The 17287-nt window shown below is 36.7% G+C and overlaps 1 protein-coding gene across 2 annotated transcripts in view; it reads left to right on the top strand.

Moving 5' to 3' along the window:
- Window positions 1–17287, top strand: part of map3k5 (mitogen-activated protein kinase kinase kinase 5) — a 144868-nt gene that overhangs the window by 125514 nt on the left and 2067 nt on the right. The window contains exons 20-29 of one of the 2 annotated variants that reach the window (XM_049479420.1): window positions 1727–1907; window positions 3500–3517; window positions 6605–6785; window positions 7999–8167; window positions 8299–8484; window positions 10573–10678; window positions 12745–12994; window positions 15448–15560; window positions 15757–15866; window positions 16992–17068. In XM_049479420.1, the coding sequence (XP_049335377.1) occupies window positions 1727–1907; window positions 3500–3517; window positions 6605–6785; window positions 7999–8167; window positions 8299–8484; window positions 10573–10678; window positions 12745–12994; window positions 15448–15560; window positions 15757–15866; window positions 16992–17068 (1391 nt within the window). The remainder of the gene's footprint in view (window positions 1–1726; window positions 1908–3499; window positions 3518–6604; window positions 6786–7998; window positions 8168–8298; window positions 8485–10572; window positions 10679–12744; window positions 12995–15447; window positions 15561–15756; window positions 15867–16991; window positions 17069–17287) is intronic. The other variant, XM_049479421.1, reaches the window with a different exon arrangement.

The following is a 17287-nucleotide window of genomic DNA, read 5'->3' as shown; positions in this document are numbered from 1 at the left end:
TCCAATTTGGACCATGCACTTCCGTCTATATAGATTTTTTGCTAATTTGCATAATATGCAAAACATACTTTTGCGAACTAGTCCTAGGAATTTTGACCAATCCTGGCATGTTTGGTATCAAAATACTCGCGAGAGCATGGCCTTCAATATTCATTAGTCCAGTTGGTCCACTTAAATTTGGAACACTGTTTCTCAGCAACCGTGCAACCTAGCAAGCTGAAACTTTGCATGCAGAATCTAGTATACAACCTCTAAAGCATGTTCAAAGGGCAACTTAATCAATCAACATGGCTGAACACCATCAGCCAATCAGCATTCAACTGACATTTTGGCAGGCTGAATGTTGCCCAATCTGGATGACACTTGGCAGTTATGTTCAGGTGGAGACACTGTAGTGACCTGCAAAGTCCTGAAACAATCCGGCCACTGGGGGGCGCTGTTCCAAAAAAACTAGTATATGTCAATCATGCTGTACTATTTTGACATCTAATTGTTTTTGCCATATGAAGTACAGTGGCTCTGACAAATCTGTCAATACAACTATGTTTAAAAAGTGCTTTGTTTATTCATAATTGCTAATTGTTTGAAAATAGCTATATTGAAACTAGTCTCTGGATGTTTGGCCTATCACCTCCATTTCAGTCTTGTTGCACACTGTAGAGTCTCTAGGTAAAGATTCATTAAAAACGTTTGTGAAAATTTCACGTACAATAGTGTCCAGGCATCAAGCAATCTGTGCGTCCTTGGAATTTCTAACCTAAATTGCTGTAACTCTGCAGTATTTGCTGTAATCTCACAATGTTAAAGACCTCTGTACAATATCACTCTGATGAAGCGCCATTTAATTCAGAACTAGATTTATAATAACTTTTTTTTGTAATTACATGTCATATCAGAACATGCACTCCTTTGTGCCTCTTCTCAACATTAATAACAGGTGAAAGACTTTTGATAATTTCTAAATGTGACAGAGTGTCTCCAATTGTGTTAGACCTTCTTACACATCACCATCCTATGCTCTAGTAGGCATCCATTGTGCCAGTTGGTGCTTGATGAAGTGCCATTTAATTCAGAACTAGATTTAGAATAACTTTGTAATTACATGTAATGTCAGACAATGCACTCCTTTGTGTTAATTTAAACTTGTTTGGTCAAACATTTCAGCTTGTTTTGCAAAGGTTCAAAGGTCAATCTGAATACCACTTTGTGAACATTCTGGTTGAAGCCACCTGATCAATACCCATAACATGGAGACACCTTTTGACTAGTTCTAACTCACTTGATGACTGTCCTACAAACTTCAATAGATTTGCATGTGAATTTAAGCACTGATCATGTTGAAAGGCCTCTGCTCAACATTAATAACAGGTGAAAGACTGTTGATAATCTATAAATGTGACAGGATGTCTCCAATATATTAGACCATCTTACACATCACCATTCTATGCCCAAGTAGGCACCATTATGCCAGTTGGTGCTTGAACCCGATGATTGCCGCTTGCGGCTATATATTTTTTTATTTTTAGTATAGCTCAGACTGCAGATCACGTCATTATATAAAAACATAACTTTAATGGCAAAGATGCAAAAAATACTTTTTATGAATTTGAAAATTGTTTGACGTCTTGTTTTGGTCTAAAGAATCATCTTCATTATCACTATGAACTGATCAAATTGTGCAAAGCTGATAATTAGTTTTTAAGCTGTTCTGTGTGTATTTTTGCAGGTGGGAATGTTTAAAATCCATCCGGAAATCCCGGACTCCATGTCGTCTGAAGCCAAGGCGTTCATTCTGCGCTGCTTTGAACCAGACCCAGACCTCCGTGCTACGGCCAACGAGCTGCTCACCCACGAATTCCTCACTGTTACCTCACGCAAGAAAAAAGCCAAGGGCAACAACTTTACAGGTGTGTGTGTGTGGGCACAGCATGCTACCATGTGCTAATGATGTGTAGGCAAATTCATTAGTCCCCAGAAAATAGCAGAAATAGTATTGCTGTTGGAAGGAAACCTTGTATGTGAGACACACCACAAAATATCATGGTAAATTACGTATACTGTGGCATTTTTATGGTTTGATTATGACTACACAGCAACTATTAGGGACATCATGATAAAATAAATGACATGAACTGCCATGACAAATTGTATAATATCTAGTACATGTTTATGGCATGACTAAACCAATTTTATGTAAAAGCTCCTATTCATAAGGCTGGTTAGTTAATACAGTGGCCTGCAAAAGTATTTATACTCCCTAAACGTTCCATATTTTGTCACATTACAACCACAAACATAAATATATTTCATTGGTATTCAATGTGAAAGACCAACACAAAGTGGTATACACTTGTGAAGCTGAAAGAAAATGATGCATGTTTAAAACATTTTTTTTACAAATAAACTGATGTTCAGTGTGCAAAAGTATTGGGCCCCTGAGTCAATACTTTGTGGAACCACCTTTTGCTGCAATTACAGCTGCAAGGGTATGTCTCCACCAGCCTTGTCTTGGTAGGTTTACAGTTGAGCCATACTCTTTCCATTTCTGGATAATGGATTAACCAGTGCTCCTTGGGATGTTCAAATCTTGGAAAAAATGTTTATAGCCTAAGCCTCCTTTAAACTTCTCCACAACCTTATTCTTGACCTGTCTGTTGTGTTCTTTAGACTTCATGAGGCTGTTTACTCCCCAATATTCTCTTAACCAAACTCTGAGGCTATCACAGAGCAGCTGTATTTTTTACTGAGTTTAGATTACACTCTATTTAGTCTTTAGCAGTCATCAGGCAACTTCTGAATGCAGTTGGTTGCACTCAAAGAAAATACTTTTGCACACCACACTTTTCAGTTTTTTATTTGTAAAAAATGTTTTGAATTATGCATAATTGTCTTTCCAGTTCACAGTTGTATACCACTTTGTGTTGGTCTTTCACATTAAGTTACAATTAAATATATCTATGTTCGTGGTTGTGATGTGACGAAATGTGGTAATGTTTAAGGGGTATGAATACTTTTTCAAGCCACTGTATATGGTAAGGCTTAAATAAAAATGGTGTAGGAATCTGACACATCTCCTAAATACTGCTGATCAGGCCTGTCTGACAACTGCATGGGTGTGGTTTTAATATTTTAATGAGCACAAATGACATTCCTCTGTTCAAGACTCCCAGTGTGTAGTGAACAGAAGAGCCTTTGAAGAGTGAAACATGCCCTTCATATCATCACATAGAGCTACATGTAGGTGTTTTTGTAGACTGTAAAAGAAAATAGCTGGTTTTATGACACAGAAGGAAAACATGGTGTTACCTGCTTTTCTAGATAGATAGATAGATAGATAGATAGATACTTTATTTATCCCGAAGGAAATTTAGGCAATTTAGGAATTTTTTCTATTGACATACAGAATGTTATTTAAGGCCACTTACAGTCTGACTTACAGGTTTTACTTGTAAATGATGCCAATGAACTAATAAGGAATATTTTTTTCTCTTTTTTCCAGCATTGTCTCCAGGAACTGGTGAGTCGGCTAATCTGTCTATTCTTTACAGAGTAACACATCACACCATCAGTGTGGTATTTCATACTGTAGCATACAATATTATAAACAGTGTTGGGCACGTTACTTTGAAAAAGTAATTAGTTATAGTTACTGGTTACTTCTCCAAAAAAGTAAATGAGTGACTAACGGAGTTACTCCACTATAAAAGTAATTAGTTACCAGTAAAAGTAACTATCGGTTACTTTTTATTATTCGCCCGTCAAAAAAAGGAAATCAATTATGCATTTACTATTATTATTAGAAAAACAACAAAAAATAACAAACGAAAATAAACCCAAAATGTTGACAAAAATATAATCTAACGAATTTCAAAAAAATAAAACGAAATTCTCCACACAACCAAAGAAAATTACTAAAACTTGTAATACTGAAAAAAGCGGAAAAATGCGTCTGGGGATGAAATTTAACAAACCAAGCCACACTCAAAAGAAATATGTATATATAAAACAAAATAATGGACAAAAACAACAATTTAATGCCCGTTAAAATGGTATTAATATAACAGCTTCACCAAAAGAGAATAGAGCTTAGATCGTGCCCAAAGAATCCGACCCAGCCGGAGCCCGTGCACATTCTGCCCAAGCCCGAACCATGAACTGTCATTATGAGCCTGACCCGATCCGCCCCATAAACTGTCTGTTTTCGGGCTGATTGAATGAGCGAAATATAATCAGAATTATGTTAATTAACACTGTAACATAGAAGCATAGAACTATTATTTAATTTAAATGATTTTTAAGAACAGCTACACACAATGCTGCAAGTCAAACGCGGAGGCGTTCACGTGCGCCCAGAGCTACGTGATTACAGTTTTCATTTTTATTATAGTTTAATTTTATTTTGTTTTTATTTTTTCTGTTCATTTTAGGGTGGGCTTGCTAGCGCGAGCGCTTTACACAAGAACTAACGGACCACGAGTGCCGCGCGCTCGGCACAACAACTCCCGCTGTACAACAGCGCTTATAAATAAATTAAACACAAAAATGAGGGTATTCTATCAGTAATTTCAGTTCGTTTTAGTTAGTTTTATAAACACAAAATACAGTTCGAGATAATTATGTTTTTCCTTTTAATTACCGTTTTTATTAGATTCAGTTAACACAAATGTTTTTCACTTTCAATTTTCGCTATTTCGTTCGCTTTAGTGAACAATAATAATTGGTTACTTAGCAACATTGTGATTATCACACCAGAGCTTTATATAAAATAAAAATAGGAGCCTGATTTCGGGTCGGTCCTCGGGTCAGGTGGGATTCGGGCAGAGAATCTAAGCTCTAAAATAGAAAGCAGCAGCACCACAAAAACCAGAGCAGCTAAAAAGAGTTTAACGTCCTTAATTCGGAACTTGGGTTGTCCACGGCAATCACTGAATTGATTAGAGCACGCAAATCGTCACAATTGTGCCTCACTTCACCACGCCAAACCACAGGCACAGCGGCCAGAAGCTCAAGTTCACATGACAGAGGAGGGGTTAACCAGGGCAAAGAGAAAAAAAAAAAAAAGTTCATAGAGCTGCTAAAGTAACGTGCAGTAACGGGGTGTCGGAAATAGTAACGGCGTTATAGTTACAGTCATAGTAATTAGTTAGATTACTCGTTACTGAAAAAAAGTAACGGCGTTAGTAACGCCGTTAGTTTTAACGCCGTTACTCCCAACACTGATTATAAATTCTTATATTACGTAATGTAGAGCAGTGGTACTTTAAACCTTTTGGTTTGATTATGGGTAGTACATTGCTTTAAACATTTAAGTAATACCTACTGGGGCTACTGTGTGGGCCCCTTTCTTTTAAATGCAGCATTCCTACTGACACATGTCAGAAAGCTTGAGACAGAGAGAAACAGAAAGTTAAAGAGGATGTAGTGGACTTAATAATTAGAGATGGGACCGATCCGTTACAATATCGGTATCGGGGCCGATATTGACGTAATCCGACGAATCGGATATCGGGCGGGCGCTGCCGATCCACTAAAAGGGCTGTGTGGTCTGTTTCAGCCTCATTATTTAACCTTAATCATAGTACTATTAATAAACTAAAAGTATCGGTATTTGTATCGGTATCGGCAATCTTATATCAGTTTTATATCGGTATCGGATCGGAGCTGAAAAAAGTGTATCGTCCCATCACTATTAATAATACAGAAACTAAAAGATCCACAGAGTTCAATTGTAGGGCCTATGAAACTTTTTTTTTTCACATGCCACAGTCTTTTCTGTGTATATAGGCACTGTTATTTGCACATTAGTGATCGCATGACTGGTTAAAATATTATCAAATTAATAGATTTATATGCAAAAACGATTAACACATCTTTTCCTTTGTACTCTCAGACTATATCGTCACTGTCCAATAAAAAACAAGTCCCTTCATTTTTGTTTAATATTTTGTTTTACTACATAATTTGAACAGACAAACTGTCCCTTAGACTGTGGCAAGTTTTGTGATGAACAGACCAATAGAAACACTTCAGCATGACCTGAAATAAACTCTTTTTACACTGACTTCCATTAAAAGTTTAGAAGGTTTTTTCTCTCTGTTGTAAAGTTGCTGTTTTGGAGATACCAACATGACACCAAAGACTCTTTAGGATTTGAAACATCAAAAAACAGACTGAAGGGCATGATGGCCAAAATGTATGAACAAAGTTTAGGTCTGTTTCATCACAGTTTGTCCAGCAATTACTAGATGAAGAAGAGACAATCCTCACAGTAATATGTGGTGTTATGGCAAAATCTGTGCTGGGACTCTTCACTGAGACACTGATACACTGCAAGGCAAAATATGTTCACATCTGTTTAAAGCTTAAAATGTTTAAGGTGTTTAATTTAGAACAGCCAAATATGTCACACCACAATGCCAATAGTTTCACAGTATCAGAATCTCATAGAGGGGAAGCTGTATTGTGTTATAATACAGGCGGATTTTTCCTCTTTTGTGAGTTTAGACATGTGTGGCCTGAACTGAGAGGCCCAGCACAAATAGCCACAGTTCACTGTTACACTGGATTAAAGTGAAAAAGCCCTTCTTTTATGCTTTATTTGGAGCAGAATACCTCCGCAGCATCTCCTTACCCGTCCCTGTGGTAGTGGAGGACACAAGCAGCAGCAGTGAGTACGGCTCCGTCTCCCCCGACAACGAGCTGAACACCAACCCCTTCCTCTTCAAGCCCAGCACCAAGTGCTACAGCGAGAGAGAGGTCAAAGGTCATCGCTCGCTCTTCCTCAGGTGATCACAGTGTGAGGGTTTGGGTGGGGGGGCGTAGACAGACTAGGGTCTGGAGTCAATGTGACATGTATCCAATTCAGTCCGTACATTAATATTACTTTACATATAGTCAAGGGTATCATAAGTATTCACATTCTTTACTCAAGTATTAGTATACATACTGGGGTTTAAAAATTCTTCTGTGGAAGTTGAAGTATCATCTCATGTTTTTACTTAAGGAAAAATATGAAAGTACTGCCTTTAAAACGACTTAAAGTATAAAAGTAAAAGGATTGTAAGGGTAAAAATGACCTTGTAAACACAAGCCTAGGCCGCACTACAGGGGCCTATAGTGCACTACACCCCGCCAAATACAAACCAATAGAGGGTCAAATTGGTATATGTTTATACTAGTTATCCAATCACAAGCTTTCCAGATGGCGCACTTTATCTGTTTTTTTTTATTTTTATGTTGACCAGCTGGAATCAAATCAAGCCGGAATAAAATATGAGTAACGAGGCTATTTTTAATAATGTAAGGAGTAGAAAGTACCGATAACTGCGTGAAAAAAATAAGGAGTAAAAAGTCGTCTAAAAAAGTTATTACTCCACTTAACTATAGATACCCAAACTTTTTACTTAAGTAAGGCAACAAAGTATTTCTACTTCACTACTTGACACCTCTGCATATAGTGCACTACTATTCAGAGATAGAATCAATGAGTGTTTATCCAGCATAGGTTTAAATATAACAGCACACTAAAATATATTTAATAATCATGTACAGCACAATTCATCTTTCAAGATGTCATCTTTAGAGATGATTCTTAAATACGTTTTAGTGTGCTGTTATATTTAAACCTATGCTGGATAAACACTAGTAGTAGTGCACTATATGCAGAGGTGTCAAGTAGCGAAGCAGAAGTACTTCGTTATCTTACTTAAGCAGAAATACTTTAGTGGAGTTATTATTTTTTAGACGACTTTTTACTTTTACTCCTTACTTTTTAAGCAGTTATCGATACTTTCTACTTGCTCCCTTTTGTCTTTTTTTAAGATTACAACTTTGATTCAAACAGTGATTTAAAAAATTCATCCAATAAATTAAACAGTAAAAAAGGTAATTATTGGTTATTTCCCCACCAAAGAAGGAATGATTTTTAAGTTGTGGCTGCTGTAAAAACCTCTGAGCACTAGTTATAAAAGTGTGTTTATTTATATATATTTTTTGCAGTATCCCAGTGGAGCAGTTTGAGGACCACAGTGCTCCTCCATCCCCGGAGGAGAAGGACGCTGGCTTCTTCATGCTTAGAAAAGACAGTGAGCGGAGAGCTACTCTGCACCGCATCCTCACAGAGGACAAGGACAAGATCGTTATCAACCTGCAGGAGGCGCTCACGCAGGTAACTACATGGACAAGTGCTATGGGTGTTCATCTCTGCTCTCAGAAAGTTTCAGTTAATCTCTTTTTGGTTCTTTACGTAGTAAATCAGTGATACGTAAAGTCTCATTGTACACGTCTTTCTCCCTGCAGGGCTCTGAGGAGACTAAGCTAAAGCATGAGCACATTTCTGCGCTGGTGGCCAGCCTGGGTGAATTTGTGCGCATGGCCGACAGAAAGATCATTGCCAACACGCTTTCTCAGCTCAAACTAGAGCTGGACTTCGACAGCACTGCTATCAGCCAGCTGCAGGTGGCGCTGTTTGGCTTCCAGGATGCGGTGAGTGTGTGGTTGATTTTCTTTTCTTTTTGCTTTATTTGCAGTTTACACTTAAATGCCTGTTGCATGTAAAAAATAACAAAAAAAGTGATTCAATTCAAGTCATTTTTTTATATTTTTGCTTGTATTAATTACCTCTATGTATTAAAAACAAAGTGATTAAAGTGGCAGTCTGTTTTTTTTTTTTTTCTAAACTGAGAGCAGAAGCATTTCTGAGTGGAGAAGGGATAAAATATTGTGTTTAATGATACCAGTGTGCTGGAATGACCATCCCTGCTAAGCCCAATATATTCATCCTAAAAACTGGGATGTCAGGTCGCTTTTCGCAGTAGTTCTTCTGGCCACGTCACACGTCTTTACGTATTATGTCACACGTACAGCCTCTAAAAGAGGATCCGGCTCAGTTTTACTGAACGCAAGCGGCTGGTGGAGCAATGGAGACTTCAGAAGGGGAAACTCAAGAGCTCAGCAGCTCATTCACTCATAGTAAAAACAAAGAAACAAAAGAGTGAAGCAAGCTCCGAAGCCAAAAAGGATTGATATTGAAATGGTTTTATACGGTGGAAAGAGCTTCATGACTGCGCTCTCTCTCTTTGACTGAACGTGACCTGGAATCCGAACTATTTGCTCTGAAAGGAAACCGCATTACACCCACCCAATATAAAATTAATCTTCCTCATGCTCAGTGCAATTACCCATTCTTACCAGAGAGGGCACTAAATCCTACAAATCCCAAAAGTTTGGGACATCAGCTTTAAAATATAAGTATTTGACAATTAAGAAGATAAAGGGTTTGGCATTGATAAGAAGTATTTAATTTTTGGGAACTTTCAATACACAACCCAATTAGCCAAATCAGCAAATTGAGACATTCTTTAAAAGAAGGAATGCACTGGTGCAGACCGACAAAACCAAGACATAGAGAAGGTTAAAAATGTTTTCTGATGTAAAACACAACATAATCTGTCAAACATGGTGGAGGCAGTGTTATGCCATGAGAATGTGATGCTACCAGTGAAACTTGGTCACTTTGTCAACACATGTAATTGTTAAAAAAATTGCAGGATTAATTTAAAATATTTATTTATTCTTCTATTATTCTTCATATTTATAATTCTTAAGTGCCCTGCTAAGCATGGATATCACTTAATGAAGAAAAACATGATGTCAGAAAGACCCAGAAAATGGGTTAATATTTAGTAATTGTTGTTTGTTCATTTACATTTAAAATTAGAATATATAGGGTCTATGAAAAAGTGTCTGTAATTCCTTAATGGATAGCGCAATAATATTCTTTAATTCTAATTATTTCACGTCTATTGAGATGATGTACAGAGACATAACTATTTAACTAGTTGTGTTACTGTTGTATACTTGTGTAGCTGACTGCAAATAATATATATAAATAGACAAATAAATGAAGTATAATTAACTCAAAGACAGGAAACGTGTCTAAAAGTGAGAAGTGTACAGACATGCTTTTACGCATGCGTCACATCATCGTATCTTATCTTATTGAATGGTTTCTTCAAGGTCATAATCAGAGCCATTGTGGGTAGACTATTGACCTGATAACAGATGGCTTGCACCTCTTTGAAGAGGTTTTTGCCTCAAGACAAAGGCTGAGCAATAAGAAGCGATATGCTGCCCATATAAACAGATAAAAATCCCTCAGTTCAGAACGATTACACAACTTCCACTGTCAGCTCTGTTTATAACAGTGACTAATGTATACTGTATCGTGCTGCCACCTACTGATCTGAAACATATTTTGCATAATTCTGCTGTGAGCTTATATTGGAACCTCTTTCCTTCTAATATTAAAATATAAGGGTCAAAGTAAATGTAGCTTTAAAAAGTAAATTAATTTAAATATTAAAAAATCATATTGTTCCTTGAGGTTTTAGGTCATGCATCCACAATTCTTAAACTGTGTGGGGTAATAATAAATGGCACTTAAAGACCTGTAAAATGTAAATATTTGTTGTAGGCCACGCACAAATTCAGTTCAAATCTAAATACAAATAGAGAAATAAATATGTATGTAATTAAGTGTGAGTAATGTATGGATTTTCTGTGTTTCTGCAGCTGAACAAAGTGCTAAGAAATCACAATATCAAACCTCACTGGATGTTTGCCCTGGATAACATCATCCGTAAGGCTGTGCAGACTGCCATCACCATCTTGGTGCCAGGTAATAGCTTTTCTTCCACTCTAAACATTTACAGAATATTAGTACTCAGAACTGTCCACACTTTCACCCTATACCCCCTGTACACTGGCATGCTGAAGGTCATGGTACAGGAGCTAGTATAGTGTCTTTTGTCATGTTCCATAGAATGTATGCTGAACTGAACCGTGGGATATGTTTGTGGGCCTCCTGCGTTAAATATGGATGTGATTTCTGTCAGAGTCTTTTTTACATTGACATTTTTAGCCAGATGTTGCCTGTCACGATCACTACCGTTCACTACACTGTCTTCTGTGAGTGGTAAAGTGGTAGTAATTCTCATTCAGTGATTTTAATTTTAGTTTTTGTTTTTTTTTCCCTACATTAAAAGTAATTAAAATACTGAAGTCATTCAGACTATCAAGGAACACATAAGGAATCATGTATTAAACTTCTAAGTACTAAACAAACCAAAATGTAGGTGCTCTTATCTGGGGTGCTGTTAACTTGTGGTTTCTGAGGCTAGTAGCTCTGATGAACTTATCCTGTTTGACAGAGGAAACTCTTGGTCTTCCTTTCCTGGAGCAGTCCTGATGAAAGCCAGTTTCATCATAACCTTTTTGCTAGCCTTTGCAACTGCGCTTGAAGATACTTTGAAAGTTCTTGAAATTTTTCAGATTGACAGCAGATAATATGTATTAGAACATTATTCAAATAGAGCTATTCACTGTATACCTGTAACTCTACCTCTGCACAACTTTACAACTGATGCTCTCAAACATATTAAGAGGCGAGAAATTCAAAAAATTAACTTTTGACTAATTCAGCAAAGCTGTTAACTGAAAACCATTCCAGGTGACTCTACCTTATAAAACTGACTGAGAAAATCCAGCCAAAATGTGCAAAGCTGTCATCTGAGAAAGAGGTGCTACTGTGAAGAATCTAAAATATAAAACATATATTCTGGTTGTATAACACTTAAAAAATAAAGTATTTTTTTCTCATAGTTTGAATGACTTTAGGATTATTCTACAATACAAAACACTGAATTAAAGATGTCAAACTTTTGACTGGTACTTTGTATACCTAGTATACATGTGACACTATGATTTAAGGAATGTTATGTACCTGCACAACTAAGAAAATGGAATGTCCCATCTATCTGACATCCACTATTATACCTCATCCAAATTTAAATAATTTACATTCTCTTGCCATTAGCACACTGGACAGTATTCAGCCTCACTCACAAGATAACACCTCACAACGTATAGTTGTGATCATTCCCAAGACATTCCCTCTAGGTAGCACTTCAAGACCTGTTAACATACTGCTATCCCAAGACTTTTGCCATGTTTAATTTGAGCTAAATAAAAATTATACAGCTCTGGAATAAATTGAGACCAGTTTCAGTTTCTGAATCAGTTTCTCTGATTTTGCTATTTATAGGTTTATGTTTGAGTAAAATGAACATGGTTGTTTTATTCTATAAACTACGGACAACATTTTTCCCAAATTCCAAATAGAAATATTGTTATTTAGAGCATTTTTTGCAGACAATAAAAAAATGACTGAAATAACAAAAAGATGCAGAGCTTTCAGACCTCAAATAATGCAAAGAAAACAAGTTCATATTCATAAAGTCTTAAGAGTTCAGAAATCAATATTTGGTGGAATAACTCTGGTTTTTAATCACAGTTTTCATGTGTCTTGGCAAGTTTTCCTCCACCAGTTTTACACACTGCTTTTGGATAACTTTATGCCACTCCTGGTGTAAAAAACAAGTTGAGCTTGGTTTGATGGCTTGTGATCATCCATCTTCCTCTTGATTATATTCCAGAGGTTTTCAATTTAATAAAATCAAAGAAGCTCATCAGAGCTGTATATGCAGGAATATGCATGTGGGGCCTTCTATTTGAATGTGATCTGTTCACATAGAGAGCTCTAGCTAGATGCTGCCTGTCTTGATTCTTACCACCCTGCACTGTCCACTATGGGTGGTAATGCCTTCTGCAATGGTTGCCTTTAACCACATCAACAATGAAATCATTTCAAACATATCTCTCATTATTCTCCTTGCTTTCATTCAGAGCTCAGGCCTCACTTTAGTTTGGCATCTGAGAGCGACGCAGCCGATCAGGAAGATGATGATGACGACGATGATGCTGTACCTCATGGAAGCCCCACGCACAAAAACAGGGCCCCACCTACAGCAAGCCACGATGACACGGTGGCTACGTCTGGAGTGAGCACGCTCAGTTCCACTGTTTCCCATGAATCCCACACAGCACAGCACTCTGTAAGCATGGAGCTCGGCCGCATGAAGCTGGAGACCAACAGGTGGGCTGTTATTAAACTGCTGTGAGAACGTTTCTCTTCATGTGTACCTTTGAGTTTTGGTTTTCCATTCTTCTTCCAGGGGCAGGAACAGAGGATTTTGTGGCCAGACATTCTAATAAAGTAACATGTTTTCATTGCTACAGTCACTTATTAAATGTATCACTCTCAGAACCTAACCGGATGTCAAATGGCTCAAGAGCTTTAGGGCGTTTTCACACCAGCACTGTTTGGTCCGGTTAAAACGAACGCTGGTCCGTTTGTAACTTTAGTGCGGTTCGATTGAGCAGGTGTGAAAACCGTTATCGCACTCGGGTGCCGATCAAAAGAACCGGACCGAGACCAGCTAGAAGAGGTGGTCTCGGTCCGGTACCAAACGAACTCTGGAGCGGTTCGCTTTGGTGAGAACGTGATCCGGTCTCAATCGGATCCAGCTATTAAATATAAGCCATTTATTTGAGCTAAACGGCTGATAAGCCGCAGTCTAAACTGATATATTAGCCAGATAACGCTAATTACCACAGCTAAGAACAAACGCTGTGTCCATGCGCGCGGTCTGTGTTTCGTTCACTGCTCACAGCCGCGTAACTCTGTTTACTATGTTTACATCTGCGCTGCACATAGAAACGCTATGTTTAAAAGCGCAACGTTTCAGCGTTTAGTGTAAAAACACATATATGCGCTGGAACACAGAATCTTCTCGCTATATTTACTTTTTTTGTATATGTATATTTACTTCCACGCCAGACCACGCTCTGACCAATCAGAGGACACAGCCTGCTTGTGTGTTTATTGGTGCACAGTTTGGTGCGTTTACATTTATGGCTGTATGAAACCAGACTAAACAGAGGGAGAAAATGCTCCAAGTAAACAAACTCATCAATTGATTCGGACCAGAAAACGAACTACAGGTGTGAAAATGCCCTTAATATGTGCTCAATTCAAGTGGGAGCATTTGCATATATTACCTGCCCTTACACAAAAACAAGAATTGGCAGAATTGTGGGCAGTTTTACTGATGACTTTTTAACTGAAGTGCAGTGTTTATAAGGCTAAATGACACCTACATAAGACATAAATGCTGCTGTATACCTGTCTATTTCAACAAATATGCTGTCAGGTTATTTTTGTCAGGTGTGATGCCATTTCACCAAAAGGTGTCACTAGTCTGCGTCAACACGGTTCACATGGCATTGTGCAGTATCCACAAAGGCCAGAAGAGGGAGCCATTGTGACAAAGACGAAACAGAATACTATACAATATTATATAAGGGATACAAAAAGAGGTACCACTTTAAAATAAGACTACCTTTATAAAGGGTTTATAAAGGGTTTACAATGGTTACTTATTAGGTATTAAATGCCTAAAAAATAATTAAAAATCAGTTATAACACATACGTAGAAAGCGCAACAGTATAGATGGCAGTGGGTTCACTATTTGACAAACAACAGGTCATTGTTGCCCTTTCTAAGTGTTATAACTGATTTTTAATGACTTTTAAGGCATTTACAACCTAATTAGTAACCATTAATAAACTAATTGTAAACCATTTAGAAACCCTTTATAAAGGTAGTCTTATTTTAAAGTGGTGCCCAAAAAGATAATAATAATATAGAAAAATATATGGAAATCTGAATAAAATTTTGTATGGAAACAGATATTTTGAACGAAGGAATTAAGATGAGCATATGACAACGTTTGAGGGGGTATTTTATTAATTCATAAATGTTTTAATAAAACAGTGTTGGCAGAGAGGAGAAGAAATTGGTAAAATGCTATTTCATGGTCACTAAATATTTGTAGGTATTGTTTTCTTAGTAATTAATACATATTGTCTATTTAGCTATGTAGAATGTAAAATTTCTCCAGACATTTTATGAGCAGTGTGTGTCTGTGCACTTCAGAAACACTGCACTGGATTGATACTGCAGGGAGCACAAGCGTGAATTATAGAAGTAATCTGTAAAGAGCTGCAGTACACATCAATTGGTAAATTCTCAGATGTTGCACAGTGGTTGTGGTGAAGATGCACTCTCTGAAATATCTGCTAGGAGACCTAAATAGGTTACTGTAGATAAAGAATGTGGAACTGTTTTTATGATTGAAGTAAGCTGTTTCTTTTTTACTCTTTATTAATGGACTCATACAAATATTTTGAAGTATTAGCCACTCGTAAAGTATATTAATAATTTTGACTATAAATGTTCTGTGGTTCTAACCTTTGAGAAACCAAGTATCTGCAAACCTCTAATAGACAATCTGTGTGCATTATCAAGGCTTCCGAATATAAGCACAACTAAACAACTGGCCAAACAATACTGTCCTATACCTGCAATAATCGGAAGTGGACACATTTGGAGAAAGAGATGCTTTATTCATTCATAAAGGAGGGTGTTGAATATTTAAAAAACTGAGTAATTTGTAGGTCTCAAAGTGTGTGTGTATGTGTTTTAGGCTGCTGGAGGAGCTGCTGGAGAGGGAGAGGGAGTATCAGTGTGTCCTGCAGCAAATTCTGGATGAGAAGGAGCAGGAGATTAAACTACTGAAGATGCGCTCTGAGCCCATCGGTCAGTCTCTTTTCATTTAGATGACACTGATTGCAGAATCCAGACCGTCTATTAAATAAACGTTTTTTTAATCTGACACAAATATATATTATTGCAATATCTGATAATTTGAGTCCCGATCTATATATGTGTTATTGTAGTGCTAGTGATTAGATGATGTTGTGTATCCGTATTACAGCTTTGTTTTGTCTTATAGATGTTGCTACTCCTTCAGTGAGTACAGAGAGTTCGATTGGAGGAGAGAGCGACCCCGAGCTGCTCAAATGGCTCAGATTACACGGAGCTGATGCTGACTCTATAGACAGGGTAACTACTTTTACTGCTATATACATTTGTGCTGAATGTTATTTAAAAAAAAAACAATTATGTAAACTATTATCTGTGTAAAAAAGGACATTTGATATAAATAACATAACACTGCACTATCAAAGAGTTCATAACTTTACCAATAATTTAAAAAATGAAGAAAAATACAGGCGTTTCAAGAAGAAATTGTAGAAAAAAGAAAATGTGATTTAATTTAAATCAACATTAACATATGACAGTATGTAAAACTACCTGAAGCATATGTGGTCCTATCTTAATGTCTATATAAACCTATAGATCTGATATTATTTCTACTAAAACATTTACAGTAGACTATTAAAAAAGCACATTAAATTGATCTTTAATTTGAGGTTTTACTAGTAGAAATTGAATTATGGATTGGATTGTAGTGCTGGTGGTTGACATACAGTATAGGCCAAATGTTTGGACACACCTTCTCTTTTTCAATGCGTTTTCTTTATTTTCATGACTATTTACATTGTAGATTCTCAATTCAATTTCAATTCTCTGTATGTCCAGTACACATGCAGTATTGACAATAAAACTGCTTTGTATAATTGTTAAAAAGTAACAATAATTTACAATTGTGTTATACAGGAGTGTTTAATCATCCTTACAATGCATTATTGTCAAGTTATAATTAGTTATTACATCATTTATAATGCTTTATACATACAGGCTTAAATCAGTGACATACTGATCAAACATTGATGATTCACTTTATGGACAATCAGAATAGTAATGATCTTTAAGTGCCTTCATAACCTCTTAAATGGGCCAATTATCAATGACATTTATATCCTTAAAAACAGCTTGTTTGCTGTGTAGCCATTATTGTGTCATAAGGCTGTTACTAAATCACAAGTCTAAGGATGTAGCAAGGCTGAGATAGATAGAAAGATACATACATACATACATACATTTCTTTATCCCAGAGGGAAATGTAAATGTTTAATCTGTTTGACATTGCAAGCACTTCCAGAATTGCATTTGTAATGTGTATCACTGGATAATAAAATTGATGACTGGGTAATTACTAAATAATAGCCTGTATGATGTAATAAGTGATGAATATTTCAATATTTTTGTATTTGTATGTAATAGATTGTAGCGGAGGAATATACTCTGGACGACTTTCTACATTGTGTCACCAGGGACGACCTGAAGAGCCTGAGGCTAAAGTGAGTTCCTAATAAATGCCTCATTTGATGTACAGCTTTTAATTTATACAGCTTTCCTATGGTTTCAGCCATAAAATAACCCCGTAACCTTCTTTAAGAACAGTTGTAGAGATTTAAGAATATATTACAACATAAACATAACATTACAGCATACAGAAAGCTGTCTAGCATAGGGATCATTAAGTTTGTACTCTAGTTTGAATCAATGAAGGTCATGTG

Source organism: Astyanax mexicanus, chromosome 1 (assembly GCF_023375975.1).
Source record: "Astyanax mexicanus isolate ESR-SI-001 chromosome 1, AstMex3_surface, whole genome shotgun sequence".
Lineage (NCBI taxonomy): Eukaryota > Metazoa > Chordata > Actinopteri > Characiformes > Acestrorhamphidae > Astyanax > Astyanax mexicanus.
Note: the sequence above shows the minus strand (reverse complement) of the source record. Positions and strands in the feature narration are given on the sequence as shown.